The following is a 19,355-nucleotide window of genomic DNA, read 5'->3' on the forward strand; positions in this document are numbered from 1 at the left end:
GGAGGTCAAAACTAGTGTCAGAGTTGCTGCAGCCATCTGGCACAGTGTACCAGGGTTAGTCTAGAACAGTGGAATACCAAAGAAGATGAAAATTGGTGTGACCAGTGCAACTATTATAGAACTGAAACCTAGACAGTGAAGGCAGTATAGTTGAGGAAGCTGGAGGTAATGGAGATGAATTTCCCTAGAAGGGTGGTGGGATGTACACTGGGATAGAATAAGAAATGAGCTCATCAGAGCTGAGGCTAGAATAGCTCTAGTTACAGACAAGGCCAAAGAGAATATGTTACAGTGGTTCAAGCACATGTGCAAGTAGGTAAAAGACAATTTGGCGAAGATGATTTGGGAGAGAAAAGTAGGTAAGAGAAAATTAGGGCATCCAGCAAAAGAGATGGATGGATTGTGTGAGAAAACGTCTGTGACAGTCAGGCATGACCGTCAAAGAAGGTAGAAAAGTAACATTTAATCAAGGGAGATGGGAGCAGCAGATGTTACCACTCTGACCTTGTATAGAAAATGGGAAAAGGAGAGGATGAGAATGAAGATGACGAACTGAATGACAGTAATTCATTTTGCATCATAATGCTTACTTCTCTGTGAGCTTAACTTTGCATCCTAATGCTGAGTCTTCTGTGATCTGTCTCTCTCTGTCCCTCATAGGTTCATAGATGTGTACTAGGCTAATGGCCCTGGAGCCTTTACAAGCCTAGCCCATAGGATTACCCTGGCATTGTGCCACCCAACCTTAATTCCTAGTGCCTCTGTCAAGTAGAGCCACTGGACTGTCCCTTGGTTGAATTTTCTATTTCCCATCCATTCATCAAGATCCCTGTTGAAGAGGGCCAGTGAGGTGCTCTGCTTGACATGTACGGGAAGTCTATTCCATAGCATGGGCAGTCTCTGGGTTATGAACCTGTCCTTCCAGCATGTTCTGTTGATTGTGGTAATGAGGTTGAGGTCTCTGGAGCATGTGGTGCAGAGGGATTGGGATTTCTTTAGATTAATCATTTCTAACAGAGCTGGGTCAGACATGGCTTTGTAAGTCAAGCAGAGATCGCCTTTACGTAGGTATTATGAGACAGAATAGTTGGAGTTTTTTGAGTTTGTTCATATAGGACAAGTGTTTAAGGCCTAGGATCCTCTTTGAGAGGTACTTTTGCAGCCTCTCCAGTTGTTGCAGGTGTCTAATGAGGTACATGCCAAATGGGGCTTTGTACTCGATGATTGGCGTAATGAGGGAAGAGTAGAGTGAGACAATGACCTCTTTCTTCCTTGATGCAAAACCCTTAGTAATGAGATGTGCCATATAGAAGGACTTTTTGACCACAGTGGCAATGTGGTGGTCAAAAGAGAGGCTGCTTGTCCACCTGTGTTCCCAGATCTCTTATGATGCCTTCTTTGTTCAGTGGACTACCATCAATGTGGTAATTCAAGGAAACCGGGTTTTTCCCAAAGGGGATGACAACACATTTTTTGGCGTTGACCTTAAAACCATGGTTCTGACACCAGTCGTTGGCCTCATCAAGGCCTTTCTGTAGGATGTCAACATCACATGGGGAGTTAATAATACCTCCCAACTTGCAGTAGTCTGTGAACTTTGTCAGCCAGAGTCCCTTTATGTTGGCTTGAGCTTCAGAGAAGTAGATACCGAACAGGAGAGGATCCAGGACCAAACCCTGTGGGACTCCACTCCTGACTGGTCGGCAGTCTGACTTGGAGTCTGCTACTTTCACACTGTGAGTTCCATATGTGAGCCAGTTTGCAACCCACCTAGTGATATAGGGGTTGATGCCTAGCTTAGTGAGTTTTTCTATGATTCCTGATTGGGGAATGATATCAAAGGCCTTGGCCAGATCAAGGTAGGCTGTATGAACCACCTTGCCTTCATCCACAGCTCTGGTGACTGACTCAAAGAAGTCGACCAAGTTGATCAGGCATGATCCACCCTTCCCAAAACCAAACTGTGTAGGATCCAGGGTTTGGAGATTCCCTATATCCTTGCTTTTAGGTCCATTATGATGTGTTCCATAGCTTTGCATATCAGACTCGTTAGGCTAATGGGGCGATAATTCCCGGGGTCTGTAGTCTCTCTTCCTTTGTGGAGAGGGATGACTGTAGCAGTGCACCATTCGGTAGGGACAAAGCCTGAAGTGAGGCTGTGATTGAACAGGACACACAGGTAGTTTGTGTAGAACACAGCCAGGGATATTGTCAGGTCCCATAGAAGCTGTATTCTTGGCCGTGGACAGTGCTGTTTTAACCTGTGCAACTACTGTTGGGTGCCTGGCAATCTACTAGTATTGTGATTGTTCCTTTGGGGGGGTGGGCTAAAGTTAGCACTGAATCTGTCAGCCAGTATATTGGCAATATCTGTTGGCTCGGTATAGGAGGTACCATTGAGCAATAGCTCAGAGAAAATCTGGGTATTGCCGTGGAGATTCTTTACATAACTATAGAAGGCCTTGTGGTAGTCTTAACTATCTGCTGCAATTCTGTTTTCATAGCTAGCTTTAGAGGATTTGATGAAGGATCTCAACCTTTTGTTGAGGCTGATAAGGGAGTTTTTCCAGTCTTATTTATTTTCTTTATTTTTTTAAGTTTGATGACTGGGGAAGTTCACTGGGCCAAGAAGAGACTGTTTTCAGTGGAGGCCCGGGGAGAACAGCTCCAGAATAATTGCAAGTTACATTTCACGTGTTACAAAAGGACATAGTTCGTACAGCTAATTAAACATTTACAGATAAGCTCCATGATATTTGCAATTGGCTTGTCACAATTACAAAAAATGAAAAGACATAATTCAATACAGAAATTTCAACTTTTACGTAAAGTTAATATTTTTGTTATAAACTCAATTGTAGGTTTAACATTTCAAAATATATAGCTGTTAGCCATTAGTAGGTTAGGAAAATATGCATGGAGAGGGTAATAGCATATTTGAGATTGGAGAGTAAAGTACAATAGATATTAGAGAGAAAATTTATTTTTAGTAGGGGGAGGGATTGTGGTGGGATGAAATAATAGTAGAGGTAGTTGGATGAGTCAGTGCAAGGTGAAATGGGGGGAGGGGTTTAAGTTGGAGCGTGGCAAGGGCATTCCCATTAGGAAGAAAGATGAGAGAGTAGCTGAGATTTGAAATTTGTACGGTTAGGTAGGTTATGTAGGTGTATTGGGAGAGAGTTCCACTGTTTATCTAAGGAGTGGGACAGCAGTAGATGGCCAGGAGGTCGTGCAGTTTGTGGACCTGAAGGAGGTTTTGTTTTTTGGATCTGAGTGATCGGTTGGGAATGTAAGGTTTTAAGGAAGTAGCGAGAGCTGGGGAGTTGGCAGGTTTAAATATGAGCTTGTGGGCATTGGTGAGTTGTAGGTAACTGAAGTAGTTGGGTAGTTCAAGCCATTTGAGGGTGAGGAGGGAGTGGTAGTGATGGGATGAGTTTTTTGAATTGGTTGCAAATTTGGAGATCTTGTATTAGCAGGATTCAAGTTTGGACCGAAGGCCAAGATGGAGATTGGTGAAAAGAGGGGCACCATACATAAGAGAAGGGAGTAGGAAGGTGGATGCAAGAGTTTGACAGGTAGAGGGGCTTAGGAAGCGGTTGTGCCTGTAGAGGAGACCTAACATTTGGTGGATTTTCTTGATTGTGGAGTGGATGTGGGTGTCAGATTTTAGTTCTTCATCAATAATGATGCCAAGAAGCTTGGTGTTGGGAACAATTTCAAGGAGGGTGTTGTTTTGGCGCTGTATGGTAAATGTGGATTTGTCAATGGAGTGTTTGGTAGGGGAAATAAAACAGTTTGATTTTATTTGCATTTAGTGCCAGATGGTTAGACTGCATCCAGGTTTCTGTTTTGGAGAAGGCTAGTTGGGTTTTTGCAAGGAGCTCGGAGAGGGAGAAGGCTGAGCAGATGATTGTTGAGTCATCTGCATATTGGATGAGAGATGAGTCTGGGATGGATTGGTGAAAGTTGTTAATGAATAGGTTGAAGAGAAGAGGGCCAAGAACAGAACCTTGTGGGACACCTGTGGGTGTGGGAAGGAAGGGGGAGGTTGAAGTTTTCCATTGGACAGCTTGTTGGCGGTTGGACAAGTTGCTGGAAAACCAGGCGATGGTGGTAGGAGAGAGGTGTAGGGTGGAGAGTTGGGATATAAGTAGAATGTGTGGAGATGGTGTCAAAAGCCTTTGACAGATCTAGGAATAGTGTGGATACGAACTTGCCTGAGTTGCGTTTGAGGTTTATGGTTTCAAGAAAGAAAAGAAGAGCAGTCATGGTGCTGTGGCCAGGGCGGAAGCCATGTTGGGGAGAGGAGATTGTTTAGTGTTAGGTGTGCCATGAGTTGTGCTTGTATTGTTTTCTCTAGTATTTTAGAAAGAGGGGAAAGGATGACAGTAGGCCTGAAGTTGGTGGTATCAGTATTTTTGCCACCTTTGTGGAGGGGGATGATGTAAGTATGGCGCCATATAGAAGAGATGTATGATTCTTGTATGGATCTATTTATAAGAATAGAGATGGGATAGGCAATGCTGTCTGCAGATTGTTTGAGGAAGGTGGGTGGAAGGTTGTCGGGTGCATTGCGACATGGTTTGAGTTTTAGGAGAAGTCTTTTTATAGCGCTTGTGAGGATGGGCTTGAGGCAGAAGGATGTGGAGGAAGGTTGATGATTGGGGTGATGGTTGGGGCAGGGGGGGAGTGGTGGTGGTGGAGGAGGGGGGTGGGAAGGAGGCTGATAGTTTAGCTATGCAGTCTATGAAGAATGAGTTGAACTGGCTGGCTGTTTCAAGGATGGAGAGGTTGGGGTCTGGGCAGGTGTTTTCTTTGTTACCAGGATGCAGTATGAATGAGATGGAGTCCCAGAATTTTTTGGGATTTAAGTGCAAGGACTGTAGTTTGGAGCAGTGGGTTTTGCAGTCTTTATTAGTTTTTTTGCAGAGTTTCATAGTTGCTTATACTCTGAGGGTTTTATATGTATGTTTCCATTTTTTGTCCCTTTGATGCAAGGCTAGTTTAGTATCTTTTGATAACTGTGGACATGGATTGGTTTTGATACGTTTGGTTCGGGGAGGGGGGGGGCTTGCTGATTGAGAAGGGTTAGGAATGAGTGGTTAAAGTAGGAAATCGCATCATCTAGAGAAAGGGCTTTTAGAGGGGACCAGTCAGTATGCTTTAAGCATTCGGAGAAAGTTAGAGGGTTGAAAGAGGAGAGGTTGCGGGTTTGGATGTAGTGGTGTTTTTTATGCAGTGGAGATGGGAGACAGTCGGCGAAGGCTGGTAGGTGATCACTGAGAGGATGAGGTAATGTTCCGGCTTTGATGATAAGGTTTGGGTGAGATGTTAGGATCCAGTCAATGATGGTACCAGAGGTATCATCTTTATTTGCTCTGGTTGTAGATTGCATTATTTGGGAGAAGTTGTACAGGATGATTGTGTGGGATGGGGCTTCAGAGTTAATAGTATTCCAGTTGATGTTGGTATCACCGAGTATGTAGGGTTAATTTTTTATATTGGGGGAGAACCAAGACGGGATGTTTTCAAGAGTTTTGATATTATCACCAGGGGGACTATAGAGGGCAGCGATACATATGGACTTGTGGTTGTTTATTTTTAGTAAACCTATTATAATTTCAGCTTTGGCAAAGGTTGGTATTTTATTGGAGTAGGGAGTTATGGTATGTGAGGTGGGGTAGTTTATTGCTACTCCACCTCCTTTTTTGTGGGCTCTGTCATTGCAAATGATTTGGAAACCTGGTGGTAGGATTTCTCTATCTTTTATATAGGTTTTCAGCCAGGTTTCAGAAACGGTGGTAATGTTGAGGTGGTTATGGGAGAGCCAGCCGTGGAGGTTAGGGATTTTGTTTTTAAAGCTTTGTGCATTAAGTGTTGTAAGGTGAATGAACTTTGAGTTTGTGGGTTGAGTGGAGGGTTAGGTGAGATTGATGTTAGAGGTGGGTCCAGGGTTGGGGTGGATGTTGCCGGCTAGTGAGAGAGAGATGTGGTGGAGTAGACGATTGAGGCAGTGTCTTGGGCAAGGGTAGCTTGGGATGTGTGAGAGTAGTGATTTTCTGGTACCACATTTAAGAGGGGAATGCAGGGGTGGTTTGGTTGGGACCAGTTTTGGTTTGAAGGAATAGATTGGGTTAGAGGTAGAGAGTTCATGTGAGATAGATGAGTAGGATAGGAAGTAAGGTTGATGGTAAGATGTAGTGGAGTGTGTGTGAGAGTTATGACAAGGGTTGGGAAAAAGTGTGAGATAAGTAAGAGGAGAGAGAGATTAGTAGGGCAAATGGGGTTATAAGGAGAGATGTTGTGTAGAGCATTGTAGGAGGGGTGGATGTTTGGGGTGATGTAGATTTACAGGTGGGTGGGGTGTGATTGGAGAGGTGTTGGGTGGGGAGGAGTCAGGGTATGTATAAAAGTACAGGTAGTGGGGGCAGGTGAGATTTGGGGGCAGGGTAGGGGAGTGGAATGAGACCCGAAGGGCGAAAGGAGCGGGTTATACCTTCCAGGAGGAGCAGCAGTCGCCAAACAGAAAACAATCAGTGAGAAGGTTAGCAACTACAGAAATAGGGCAGCCTATCCTTTTGGTTTGAATGTTACCTTTCTGTTTGTTTTTATTATTTATGCACCAATGGGAAGCTGCAGTTCACTGATAGGTAGGAAAGTAATGTAGTTATGCCAGGGGTTTTACAAAGGGACATGCAGTAAGTGCACACTACTGAGGGATGCCCATGGGACAGACAGAAAGAGTGTAGTCAGGCAGAGGTTTTTAGTATTTAAAGATGGCGCCACAGCTCAGGGGAGGAATAAGTAAACTCTCAAGAGGAAGCTGGAGGGAATAGACAGGATTGACAGGGCTGGAAAGCGTACAATAAGAGTATGTTAGGAGACCGAGAGAAGGGAAGGGGCTAAGAGCCAGGGCTTGGAGAAAGCTGTGAGAAAACAGGTTTGACAGGGGACTTCACTTTATTCCACATCAGGTTCCTCCTTCTGTTGTAGAGTTTGTTTATGGCAGGGCACCACCAGATTGGCTTCCTTTTTTTTTTTGAGGAGAGCGTCTTGGTTCTATTGGGTATGGCGAGATCCATGCATTTGTGTACGTGTTCGTACAGTGCATTGGTGTATGATTCGGTGGTCATGCAACTATTTGCCATTTGCATGGGTAACATGAAGTTAGCCACCTCTGTTTTTAGGAGCCCAAAGTTGGCTTTGGAGAAGTTTTTCATGGTGGTTACTTTTGTGGTGGTGCGGGGGGGGGGGGGGATTTCCAAGGTGATTAGTTTGTGGTCGGATCTAACCAGGGAGGAGTTGAGTATTGGTGTAGAGTAATGGTCGCCCCATGTTAGTAATGACCAGGTCAAGGATGTTGCTACCTCTAGTGGGGGTAAGAACGAGCTGGTCCAGGGCATTGGAATTGATGAATTCCAGAAAGCATTGGGCAAGTGTATTGGTACTTGAGTAGTTTTCCCAGTTAAGGGAGGGGTAGTTGAAGTCGCCCAGTATGAGTGTGTTAGGTTTGACCCTAATATTTTCCAGGGTGTTTAGGAACATGGAGTGCGAGTCTTGGGACATGGTTGGGGACCTGTAGCAGGCTACGACCTGAATTGCTGTCTTACCCAATGTTAGCTGCACCTGAAGTATCTCAGATGCGTTATGTTGGGGTACCAGTCTGGAGGTGTGCTCATCCTTTTGAATATGGAAACACCACCACCTTTGGAGCTTCGGTCCAAGTTCTGGGGCAGAAAGGTGTGGATTGAGTTATAGCCTGGTAGTGCAGGGGTGCTTTCTGCTGCCTTGAACCAGGTCTCTGTTAACAGTACAAATGTTGATGTTCTCCATTTTAAGAAGTGCTTCGAGCAAGTGCATTTTGAGATTTAGACTTCTAGTGTTGAGCAGCATGACTCTCAGATTGCATTTGTTTGTAGCTGTTACAGTGGTAATTTGGTCTTTGGAACACTGCCTAAAAAAGGCACTATAGGGGTGGCAAGAGCCTTGGCCAGTATCCAAAATCCCAGGGGTGACATATGCATTCCATCTCTGGCAAAGCATCGAGGTCGGTCAATCATGTCATCCCAGGCAGACAGATACTAGATCCCTTTAGAATGACACCAGAAACTTAACCAATTGTTGAAATCAATCATTTTCTGCTTGTACTGTGGTATCATTCTGGGTGATGGTAGGATGCTGCTCAGGGCTAGGGGCATACGCACCTGGGCTACGTAATCCTATTTCTCCTCCATGTCTCTCTCCATGTAGTCTAGGGAGGTACATCTCAGTTCATTCACACCCACATGTACAATGACAGAGTCATATTTGTACTTGTTGTTGAGGGACGTGAGTGCGTGCATTATGTGGCAGATCCTGGCACCTGACAGGCAGCTGACTGTTAACTTTCTTCTTATTCAACCTAGTGAATGGGACATCAGTGTGCCTCAGTATCGTGTCACCTATGACTAGTGTGTTGGCCATGCAGTTTTGCCTTAGGGGCTTTGGTTGAGTGGCATACTATTGAGGAGAGTTGTGTCTCGTGATTAGTGTTGTGTTGTGGTAGTCGAGTGCATTTCTGCCTTGGAGGTCTCTGGTGTTTAGGTAGATTTTTATTGAGAGCCTCTGCGAAGGTGGGTGTGTGGTTTGTGTTATGTGAAGGCAGTGCTGATGTGTGTGTTCTGGAGGGCTGTGTTCCATGTGGTGTGGTGCAAGTGTTGACCTTCTCCTCTTGACCAGCTATTCCGTTCTTGGCTGGAGAGTGAGTGGCTTCCAATTTGGATATATAAGTGCATCTATCGCAAGTCTGAGTGTTGGGAGGTAAGAGGAGAGGGTTGTCAGTGTACATGAGGCAGCTACTACATTGCCTCAGGATGCCCAAGTTCAACAGGTTAATAGGAGAAAGCACAGTGAACTGACCTTTAGACATGCTTGGGGTGGTGGGCAGTAATAAATACTGGAGTTGTTTCCTTAACGTTTAGTGCTGATAGCACTTTTGTGTTCTACAATAATTGCTACAAAGATCTTGGAGACAACGTTTTGCCACCTTCCTCTGGGAAACCATGTCTTCAACTGTATTTTTGAGCATGTCATCTGCTCCATGGCTTAGTGGGATAATGGCTTGAATATGACATTCGTGACTTGAGTTTGACTAGTAGCCTGGCCACTGGAGAAGCAAAACTGAGGGAGAGAGAGGAATGTCAAGGTAGTGCCTGGTCATTCTCTGGGGGGGGGGGGGGCTCATCTTTTGCCACACGTCCTCGTGAAGATTGGTGGCCAGTGATACTGGATTCAGCAATAGGTGACATGGTAAAAACGGTACTGTTTAATATGTCGACATAGAGGTGGGGGGGTGACTCCCTTGCAGTACTTAGATGCATGCCCACCTGCCAGTGGCCCAGCATGCAGGGAATGGGGGGTAGGATTCAAATAAAAGAAGAAAACACCGCCATACAACTGCAGTATGACACATGTTGTGTGCTTTCTCTCCTCTGGTTATGAGGCAGTGTATAGCCTTGTCACCATATGACCTTTTTCACTGAAAAGAGAGAGAAATTCAGGAGCCAAACCATGTAGTGTCACATCAGGGTATGCCCTGGAGAAGAATGGAGCAGTAACATGTATGAAATGCTGTTGTCAGTAAGTGTGGGGACAAAGTGCACCAAAAAATATGGTGGGCTAATGCCTTGATTAGGGCCTCAGTTGTGGGCATATGCCTTTGAAAAATTGCTCGCTGAAGTTGTCCTCAAAAAACGAAGTCCTGGATGGCCTCTTTAGCTGGTAGGGCTCTTCAGTGACCTGGTTGACGACCTCCCAAGGAGTTATTAGGCTCTGAACTCTGGGGTAGACCTATGTAATCCCAATACTACCATTAAACATCTGTTTTCCAGAGCTACCCAGCTCCAAGTGAAAAAGAAACCTGCTTGGTACCTGAGGAAGGCACTTAGTATCACACACTTTTGACCCCACTCCCCTGAGCTGCCAGCAAAGTTGCCCAAGAGTTCAATTATACCTGCAAAAGTCCTGACTGTGGACAGGGACTGACATTGGGAGAGGGTGGCAATAGTTCTTAGGTTCATCCTAGCTTGCAGAGCCATCATAAAGGATGCGTAGGTTCTACGTATGTTCAGTCTCAGTCTATTGAGCTTAGGTACCCAAAAAGCCCACCAATCTAGCAAGAGCTGCTGATTTCAGCTGTACTCTTGGGTCAAACCTCACCTTTTCTGCTGAAAGATGTTTTAAAAGATGTCCTGACATATGAAAAGAGTCAGGACTCTTGCTTCCTTCTTTTTCTTAACCTGAAGGGTCTTCCAGCCTATTCACTGACTGGTTTCCCTACATGTACCCACTGCTGTAAATTAGGCTTGCTTGCTTGATCATGCTTGAGTTCATTGTTTGCTGTTTTGGAGACTTTATCCTTTCTTCTGTGTTGTGCAACAGTGAAGTTTCTCTCTCTAAATTTCAGGGGTGCAGGGGAGCTTGCCTTTCTGTACAAAAAAAAAAAAAAAAAACTTATTAGAAGGTGTTCCATGGACTTGCATGTTACATACAGGTTTAAGCATGTGACTCACCACTTACAGTTTGACGTTTTTGTTATGAGATTTCATAGTAAAAGCTGTTAGATATCAGTGCCTGTAATCAGCACAATCCTGTACATTGTTTTGAGTTGTTCCTGTACACAGGATTATGCCCTTTCCCCTGCATGGTGTCACGATATTGTCTCTGTACATGATGGATGACTTTTAGTCACATTACCATTTGAGGTTCACATGACATGTTCTTTTTGTTTGCTGTTGGTTGGCATTACTTCCAATACATTGTTATGCCATTTAGGCATTTTGTAGGACCCAGAATCTTCACCAAATTATTGGTTTTTGTGGCTGAAGTCTTATAGAAGAAAATGTTCCTGGTTTTTGTGTACCCAAACTGTTGGTTCCTGGAGACAGCCATCTTAGTGTGAGCATCCTTGAATGCAGTTCTTGGGGGCAGTCATAAATTAGAAGCCTTGTCTGATCCTGACTTAGAGGAAGCCCTTCATCTGTGAAAAGTTGAACACATCCACCATTGTCAATCCTTCCTTCCTTGGAGAAAGCCCAGGAGTTTGTGGCTTTGTTTTCCTTGAAGAAGAGGTAGCACAGATTCTAGGCTTGGATCCTGGTTTGCCTGTTGGACTTTATTGCAGCCATGAACTTCAAGGTGCTGTTTTCATGCTTAAGGATTTTAGTGTTGCAGTGGGGGATAAGGTGTCCATGGCAACAGAGACAGTAGCTGCTCATGGGACCTGATTTTGATGTTAAACCTTGCAGGCCCTAAAATATTGGACAGTGGGCCTTCCCTTTCTGTGGTTGAAGATTTTTATTTTAGGCTGTTTGTTTTAGGTATGAGAGTTAATGAGGGATGTTAAACCTGCAGGAAGTAATTTTTTCCTTTTGAAAGTAGGCTGCATAGCATCTTGTTATTGCTGCAAGCATTGCTTCTGACCCAAAATGTCTTGGTGAAGCTGCTGCTTCCATAGTCTGTTCTCATGTAGTCAGACAAGCAGTCAGTCTTCTGTTACCTAAACAAGCAGGAAGGTACAAGGTTGTGCCCCTTTTTATATAGGCATTACTGATTTAGTATTGTGCCATAGACTAGAGACATCACTGTCACAGCAGTGCATTTCAACAGGGAAGTGAATAAGCTGGTGCATTCTCTGAGTTGAGTCTGTAATGCTGTCTGTAAGTTGCAGATTCAGAAGCCATGCTTAATCAGGTATTTCTGAAACAGTGCAGATGTCAAACCATTTTGTCACTCAGGAGAACATGGTGCTTCCACTCATTTTCTCAGTTCAGCAGTGCATTGAGAAGGTAAGAGATATGATGCCCTCTCATTTGGTAGGTAATGGTTTCTCTGCATTCCTGCTGATGCTTCAACTCATTTGAAACGTCAGGGGGCTTGATATGTACATAGAAAGAGTAGATGTGATCTAGTTTCTGTCAGGTCTGTATTCTACTTCATTCTCTAAAAACAGTGGGGTTTCACATAACATGCTAATCACTGTAGCTAATTCATTTAATTTCGAGCCCTTAATCTTCAGCATTTTTGCAAACAACCTGCACACTGCCTCTCTCCCTGGAACCCTCATTTAGTGCACTGAGGATTCCACCATAATCTGTACCACTCAGTCACTAACAACGACTTTCAAAATCTCAGCAGTCCTTTATTGCAGTTGAAGCTTGGCTAAGAAATTCTCAACTCTTTCTTAATCCGAAGAAGACTAAACTAGTACTCTTTCACCCCCAAAACACCTGCCCTGTCACTGATAATTTCAGCATCCTTGTGTCTGACAACACTGTCAGGAAACCAAACTTCTAGGAGTTATCATTGACAAACTTTCATTCGACCCCCATATACAGCAAAATATAAAGAAAACTCAACAAAAACTGGCACTCTTATATAGAAACAAACATTTCTTTACTGCAGCAACCAGAACTACCCTTACAAAAACATTTTTACTTCCCCCCCCCCTTTGTTATGGTGCCCCTATCTTAACTAACGTACAAACTTCTACCCCAAGGAAGATGGAACAGTGCTACAACAAAGTTACAAAGTTTGCCACAAACTCTAGATATCGCACACCACTGTAAACTACTACTGGAACTAAACTGGCTTGAACTCCCCAACCAACTTGCCTTTATTCAGATATCCACCTTGCACAACCTTATTTTCAAGCATACTGCCTGCCCTGCACTAGCCAATCTAGTCACACCATACACAGCAAATCAATCCCTATGATCAGAAGACAAAAATCTCTTGGCTATTTCAAAACCCACAAGAAAACCAGGTCACTCTTTCTTCCGTCTCTATAATATGGAATTCACTATCTCTAGCTACTAAGGCTATGCCTATCCGAACGCATTTCAAAGCCTCTTAAAAAAAAATCATCTCAAGAATATTTGTAGTACTAAGGGACTACTGGCAAAGGAAGGATTACACTGACATATATTTATATTCCACCTAAACCTGCTGCAATGGAGCTTAAGAAAATTCTGGGAGAAATAATCAGCTTTTAGCAGGGAATATTAGTTATAGTTAGAGACTGAAATTTGATTTGTAGCAGTAAAGATGTGTCTGGGTGCCCAGATGGCAAAATGTAACAAATAAGGGTAGATTTTTGAAGACATTTATGAAAGTATTTGGCATGGAATATGTGAGTTCAGTAGTAGGAGTTTTGAATGAATTTATATATTAGTCCCCAAGATACAAAAACTGGGTTAAGCTAGACAGAACTTAAATTTCACTGGAACTTGTGCATTTATTTATTTGTTTGTTCAACATTTGTTAACCGGAAAAGTCCGACTTGGAACAAAGCCAGTTTTTCAGCGGAGGCCCGGGGAGAAACAACTCCAGATGTATGTCTTTCTAATGTGTGAAGAAACCCACGCGAATGCAGGCAGGACATGCGGACTCCACACAGAAGGCACCCCAGCTGAGAATCGAGCCGGAGAACCTCTTTCTGTGACCCGATAATGCTACTGCTGCACCACTGCGCTGTCCAATTTAGTTGAAAGTTTTGATAAGCATCCAATAGCTACTGCAGATCACATGCCAATAATAACTAAAATAAAAATGCAGGGTAATGAAATAAAATGAAGCACTGGCACTTTACCACCTCTCTTTTGAAGAGAGAGAAATTTAAGGAATGAGTAGTGAAAATTATTTGGGAGTTATTAGAGAGGATAGAAATTTCTTCTGAAAATATAGCTAAGGAGTGGGATAAAATTAAAGTGGAGTTTAAAAAAGGTGGAAATAAGAGAGAGATATGGTTAAGAAACAAAAAGTATTTAGAGGGAGTGACAAATGTCAAAAGTATTGCAGAATGGGGGAATCTCACAGAATAAGAGGAGGAGCAATTGCAGAATGCTAAACAAAGTAAAGGATTACCTCTGTAATATGTATAAGTATAAAAATATTCCTGTTAAGCAACTGTTTTTTTGATACTTCTAGAAGATAGAAACTTTTAGCACAATAACTCGGGCAACAGAAAGTAGAAAGGGTTGCCGCCAAGCTTAGGGAGCCTATAATAAGGAAGATAAGATCCTGTAGAGCTACTAGAAATATGTCGGAAATGTTATGAATGCATGTATAAAGCAGAGAAATATGGAAATCAAGAAAAGGTACAAATGGAAATGTTTATGGAAGAATTAAATATGCCAAGGATAGAGGTAGATGAGGCTCAATTACAAACAGGATAGGAGGAGGAGATATAAAAATGGTGAAGTATAACCAATCCACAGGAAAGTCCCCAAGAATAGATGGTATTCCTGTGGAAGTTTTGGAAGCTAGGAAGGAAAAACCGATAAAGATATGTAGGTTTTGTTTAACAGTATTTTAAGAGAAGTAACATCCTGGAAGAAAGCGATGGTGGCTGTAATACCTAAAGAGGGTAAAGACCCATCAAATCCAGCTTCATACAGGCTCATTTAAATACTAAACCATAATTCTCAACTGTTTGTCTATAATGGCTAAAAGAATGGCAAAGGTGATGCCAAAATTGATAGATATAGATCAGTGTGCTTTTGTGGAGGGGAGGCAAGCATTTGACAACATTAACAGAACATTGATGAGCCAGAGGGAAGCAGAATTGTTAGAAAGCATCAATGATAATGGTGGGTCTTGATGCAGAGAACACATTTGACAGAGTAAGCTGGAAGTTTATAAGCAGGGCAGTGGAAGCATTTGCATTTTTTTCATAAAATTATAAGGTCGGTTAGGAGGATATATGAGGGATCAGAGGTGAAAATTAATGGTTGGGTTCCTCTCTGATAATTTCTGTTTGAGCAGTGGAACCAGACAGGGGTGTCCTCTTTCCCCTTTTTTATTTGTATTATATTTAGAATCACTGGCAAAGAAAATAAGGGACTCAAAGTCAAGGATATGACTTGTATGGTACTCAAGAAAAGCTGGCTGTATTTGCAGATATTATTTTATACATGATAAAACCAGAAAAGGACATTTCAGTTTTGTGGAACATTGAGGCAGTTTCACATATTTTTGGGATACAAAATGAATGAAGATAAGACAAAGGTAATAGCTGTAAATTATGTACCCACACACAAATTGGTTCAAAAATACCCGTATTTATGGGGAGATGATAAAATGAAGTACTTAGGAGTATGGATTAAAAAAGATTCTGGTGTGATAGCTAAGGGTATGTGGGAAGAGACTAAAATGATAATACAAAAATTGAGAAATTTGAAGCTCTGTTATATGGATAGCAAGATACAGTCATTAAAATGGCTTTAATCCCTTTAATTTTATACACAGGTCAGGCATAGTTTTATCAACCACAGTAGAAGTTATGGATAGCAATTAATAAAGAGCTGAAGGATTTTATCTGTGAGGGAAAGATGGCAAGAGTCAAGTGGGGTAAGCTGATTTTTCAGTAGAACAGGATAGTTTGAGTACCTAATTTGAAGGGGTATTTCAGAGCTACACAGTTAAGGCTCGTATACATAGTACAAGCAGAAACCTATAATTCAAAGTGGAAAGGGATGATGATGAAATGGGGTGGAGGGAGCTCAAAAAGCAAGGAGAGACTGGGATTTTGGATGCAGATCACCAACTATACAGAATATTATATCCATAAAGTAGTGGAAAGATTTCTGAGAACTAAGCCAACAAGGGAATGCAGAAAGGAGATTCTGCCGATAGGGATGACTGCAATTAGGGATATAGACAGTAAACAAGAGGGGGCTGGATTTTATTGGAGAAAACTGGCAAAAGAACCAAGGTATTTGGAGTAGATAATTAGAGAGGGAAAGGTAATAGAATGGGAAGTGACCAAGATTTTATTTGGACTGCAGGTTAGAGATTGCATTCCTTATCAAGGAGTTGTATCAGAGTATAGGCAAAGAGAAAGAAATAGGAGAATCCTAAGTGAAAGACCAGCACTGGTAGGGTTTTTAGTAGAATCTAGAATAGAAGCTGCTGTTAAAAAAAAAAGGAATAATCAGTAAGAGCATACAAAATATTGCATGATAACTATAAGAATCAATCAGAGGAGGTTAGAAAGGATTGGGAAGAGAGATTGAGTAAGCAATTCACAAAGAAGCAGTTGGGGGATATGTTTGTCTGCCAAATATGCAACAAAGTCTAGAAGATTTAGGATCTTTGGTTTGAAGTGTTTGCATAAGTATTTTATACCCTGAGTAGACTCCAAAGATTTTTTTCTCAGGTAGACAGCAAATGTTAGATGTAGGATGAGGAAGAAAAGGTAATCGGGAACATATTTTCTGGGAGTGTAATGAGTTGGCAGACCTTAAAGATTACCTGCAGACTACTCTGTCAGAGATACTGAGTGAGCAAGTTGGTGCAACTAAGAAATCATTTTTTTGAGCTATGATACAAAATCGGAATTGCCTAGAACATAGTAAGGCTTTCCCCGAGTCTAATTATGGTGGCTGCCAAAAAAGCAGTTAATAGAAAATGGAAATCAAAGTCTAAACCGACTGTACTAGAAGTAGTGGATATAGTAACGGAGATAAAACAACTGGAATTGGGATCTTTAGAAAAGGGTAGGAGCAAATTACATAGAAAAAAATGAAATTGTGGGTATAGTACATGGCAGAAGAGGATTGAGTTTTAAAAGCAGGCAGGATTTGAATGAACTGTGTAATTGCTTGGCAATGACTGGATAGATTATAAGTGATGTATAATGTTTGCAACTAAAATTATGTCAATATGGTTTGTTTTCATTTATATAAATGTACAATTGCGTGTTGTATGTGCTAATTTAATAATGTTTCTGGTTTAAAAAAAAAGTCCACCTGCATCCATCACTGATGAATAAGGAATTTTAATGCAGCTGTCTTTATATAAATGGAACATCTGCTGATACTGTGGGTACCCTTGCACAACTGTACTTTCGGCTCTTAAGTGCAATTGTTGGCGCCTTTTTTGTTGTTTAGTTCCGTATTTAGGATTTGTTTTTGGCAAAGCTTTTTCTCCAGTGACTGAAGTCCTATAGATCAGGCTGTTAAAAAGGTGACAGGAGAATTTTGCAGGTAGCAGCAAAAGCATATGGGTGAGTGGTGAAATGAAAAGCATCACCCTTGTCCAAATCCCCTTGTAATATACTTACAAATAGCACTTTAAAATAAAGTGTGTACAGGCGTTTGAGATTGAACCATTCTACTTTTGTTAAATGCAGACATTTTGTTTAAGGCTATACAGTGCACATCAGAGTTATATAAAAGCATGCTCGATAAATCATTATTTTATGTCCCTGAGCATTTATAAATTAGCCCATCCTCCTACCCCAGTAATAGTTGTGAATGATTAATTTTCAGAGGCCATTATAAATTTTAATTTTTTGTGACCCTTCTCTCATGTTTTCTTTTTTCTTGCAGGTTCTGGAAGTAACAGTTCCAAATTTCCCAGCAGATGAAAGCAAGGGGTTCCACAAAGTTCCTTTCTCCAGTACAGTTTATATTGAGCAGTCAGACTTCAGAGAGGTAACAGTTTGTTGAAATCATCTGCATTATTATGAAACTGAAACTAAAATATTTGTGTAAAAAAAAAAATTAAAAAAAAAATAAAAAATATATATACTTTGACTTGGCCTTCATACTGTCAACATTTTTTTCTCTAGTAAGCATTAGTAGCTGTTATAAATACCTGGCTAGTCCACTGATGCACTGTGAAAGTTTCCATTTGCAGTTCCCGTGACTTTGGTTCATTTTAGTTGCCTGTGTGATGGAGGCAACCAAGTGAATACAGGATATGAACTGCTGATGGTCAGCTCTTCTGCTTTTATGGGCTGTACAGAGGGTTTTACAAAGCCTGGCATCCAGTTACCTTCCTCATCTGCAGGTTTATAGGCATTGTGTTTAGTGTAATAAGTGAGTGGAAACACAGACTGGCAGCTCCATCAATGTTTTTGCATATTGTGCAGTAGAGGAGATTGAAGGTGGTAAATAGAGTATAAAGTAAAATAGCCAAAACTTCAGGTGGGAAGTCCCGCCACTCAGATTTTGCCCTTAGGTGGAATGAATAGTATAAGGAGGGCAGTGGAGAGATATTTTACTTAGTTGTGCTTGCAGGATTCAAGTTTATTTATAAACCTCAGAGGATTAGTTATAACTTAAAATGTATATGCTGTTGAATAATTTTTTTTCTAGGTTGTGTTTGACTGAGAACTACAATGTTAAAGCCCAGCTGCATGAAGCAGAGGAATAAAGCCCCGACTTTGCCAAGATAACCTGTGTTCCTATAGCAGCATGGGTACTGGACAGACCCTATTAAATTGCCGAACAGTTCAAAGTTCTAATGTCATATGGTCGACACCATATGACTGAACTTTGAAAAATTCGAAGGTGAAAGGCAATGGCTCCGTACGCGCAGAATGGGAAAATTTCCCTTTTCTGCACTGATGTGCGGTCTTAGATTTGGTATATTTAAGTAGGGGGAGTGTGGGGGTGGAGGGGGGCTTGTCCTCCTGCTCAGAGCGTTAAGGTAAGTTTTTTTTTTTTTTTTACTTTTGTATTATATATTCGAGGTTTCAATTTTCGCTCATATGTTGTCGAACATATGAGGTTCGGAATTTTGAAACTTCAAATATATAATGTAGACCTGGAGAGACCATGCGTGGGGAAATGGGATTGAGCAACCGGTGCCGGCTCACCTCCCTGGCGGAATGGAAGCAGCCCAGGCTCACTGCAAAAGCAACATTAAGAGCTTGGTAAGCTATACCACATCTACAGAGGGTTGTGCATGTACTTCCCAAAGGCAAGGTCTGCCACAAGGTGTTGTGGGTAGGTCACACTCCCCAGCAGCATTATGTCACTGTACCAGCATCCTTAATTGCTTTACCAGCCCCAGACATGAGTCATGTTGAACCTGGAAGTTGCTAAGGTGGATCTGGTAGACCAGGTGAATGAGGGGTAGAGCTAGTGACAGCTGATGGTCAGCTGCTGGGAGGGAGTCATAATGTTAAAATAGTTAACATTTTTAATTTTAGAAATGGTTTAAAGTGTGTTTAAAAAACAGAGACTGCAAGGCTAAACAGTTGTCTTTTTCATTGCAGGTTATGGAAAAAGGGTACAAACGTTTGACTGTAGACCAACCAGTAGGCTTGAGACATGCTGGATATGTCATCTCGGTACAGAATGTTGTTAAGGTGAGTGTGACAAAAGCACTTGTTTATAGTTTGACAGCCCACCTCGTTATGTAATCTATTTTTGTTGCAGATTTCTAAATAGTTCTTTACTGGCCACCTTTGTATCAGTGATGCAAACAAGTGCTAGTCAAGCCATCTTTGATCTATTGTAGAATTTGCTACTGTTTCGAGTCTCATTTCATTGTCTGACTATTTTGTTTTGTAGTTGTGCATTTCC

General features: G+C 42.0%; 1 protein-coding gene across 1 annotated transcript in view; it reads left to right on the forward strand.

Annotated features, from left to right (window-relative positions):
• Positions 1–19,355, forward strand: part of QARS1 (glutaminyl-tRNA synthetase 1) — a 1,547,311-nt gene that overhangs the window by 1,300,134 nt on the left and 227,822 nt on the right. The window contains exons 19-20 of the mRNA XM_044078737.1: positions 17,370–17,474; positions 19,046–19,138. Of these exons, the coding sequence (XP_043934672.1) occupies positions 17,370–17,474; positions 19,046–19,138 (198 nt within the window). The remainder of the gene's footprint in view (positions 1–17,369; positions 17,475–19,045; positions 19,139–19,355) is intronic.

This window comes from Protopterus annectens, chromosome 7.part1 (assembly GCF_019279795.1).
Source record: "Protopterus annectens isolate FY-2018-M chromosome 7.part1, PAN1.0, whole genome shotgun sequence".
Lineage (NCBI taxonomy): Eukaryota > Metazoa > Chordata > Ceratodontiformes > Protopteridae > Protopterus > Protopterus annectens.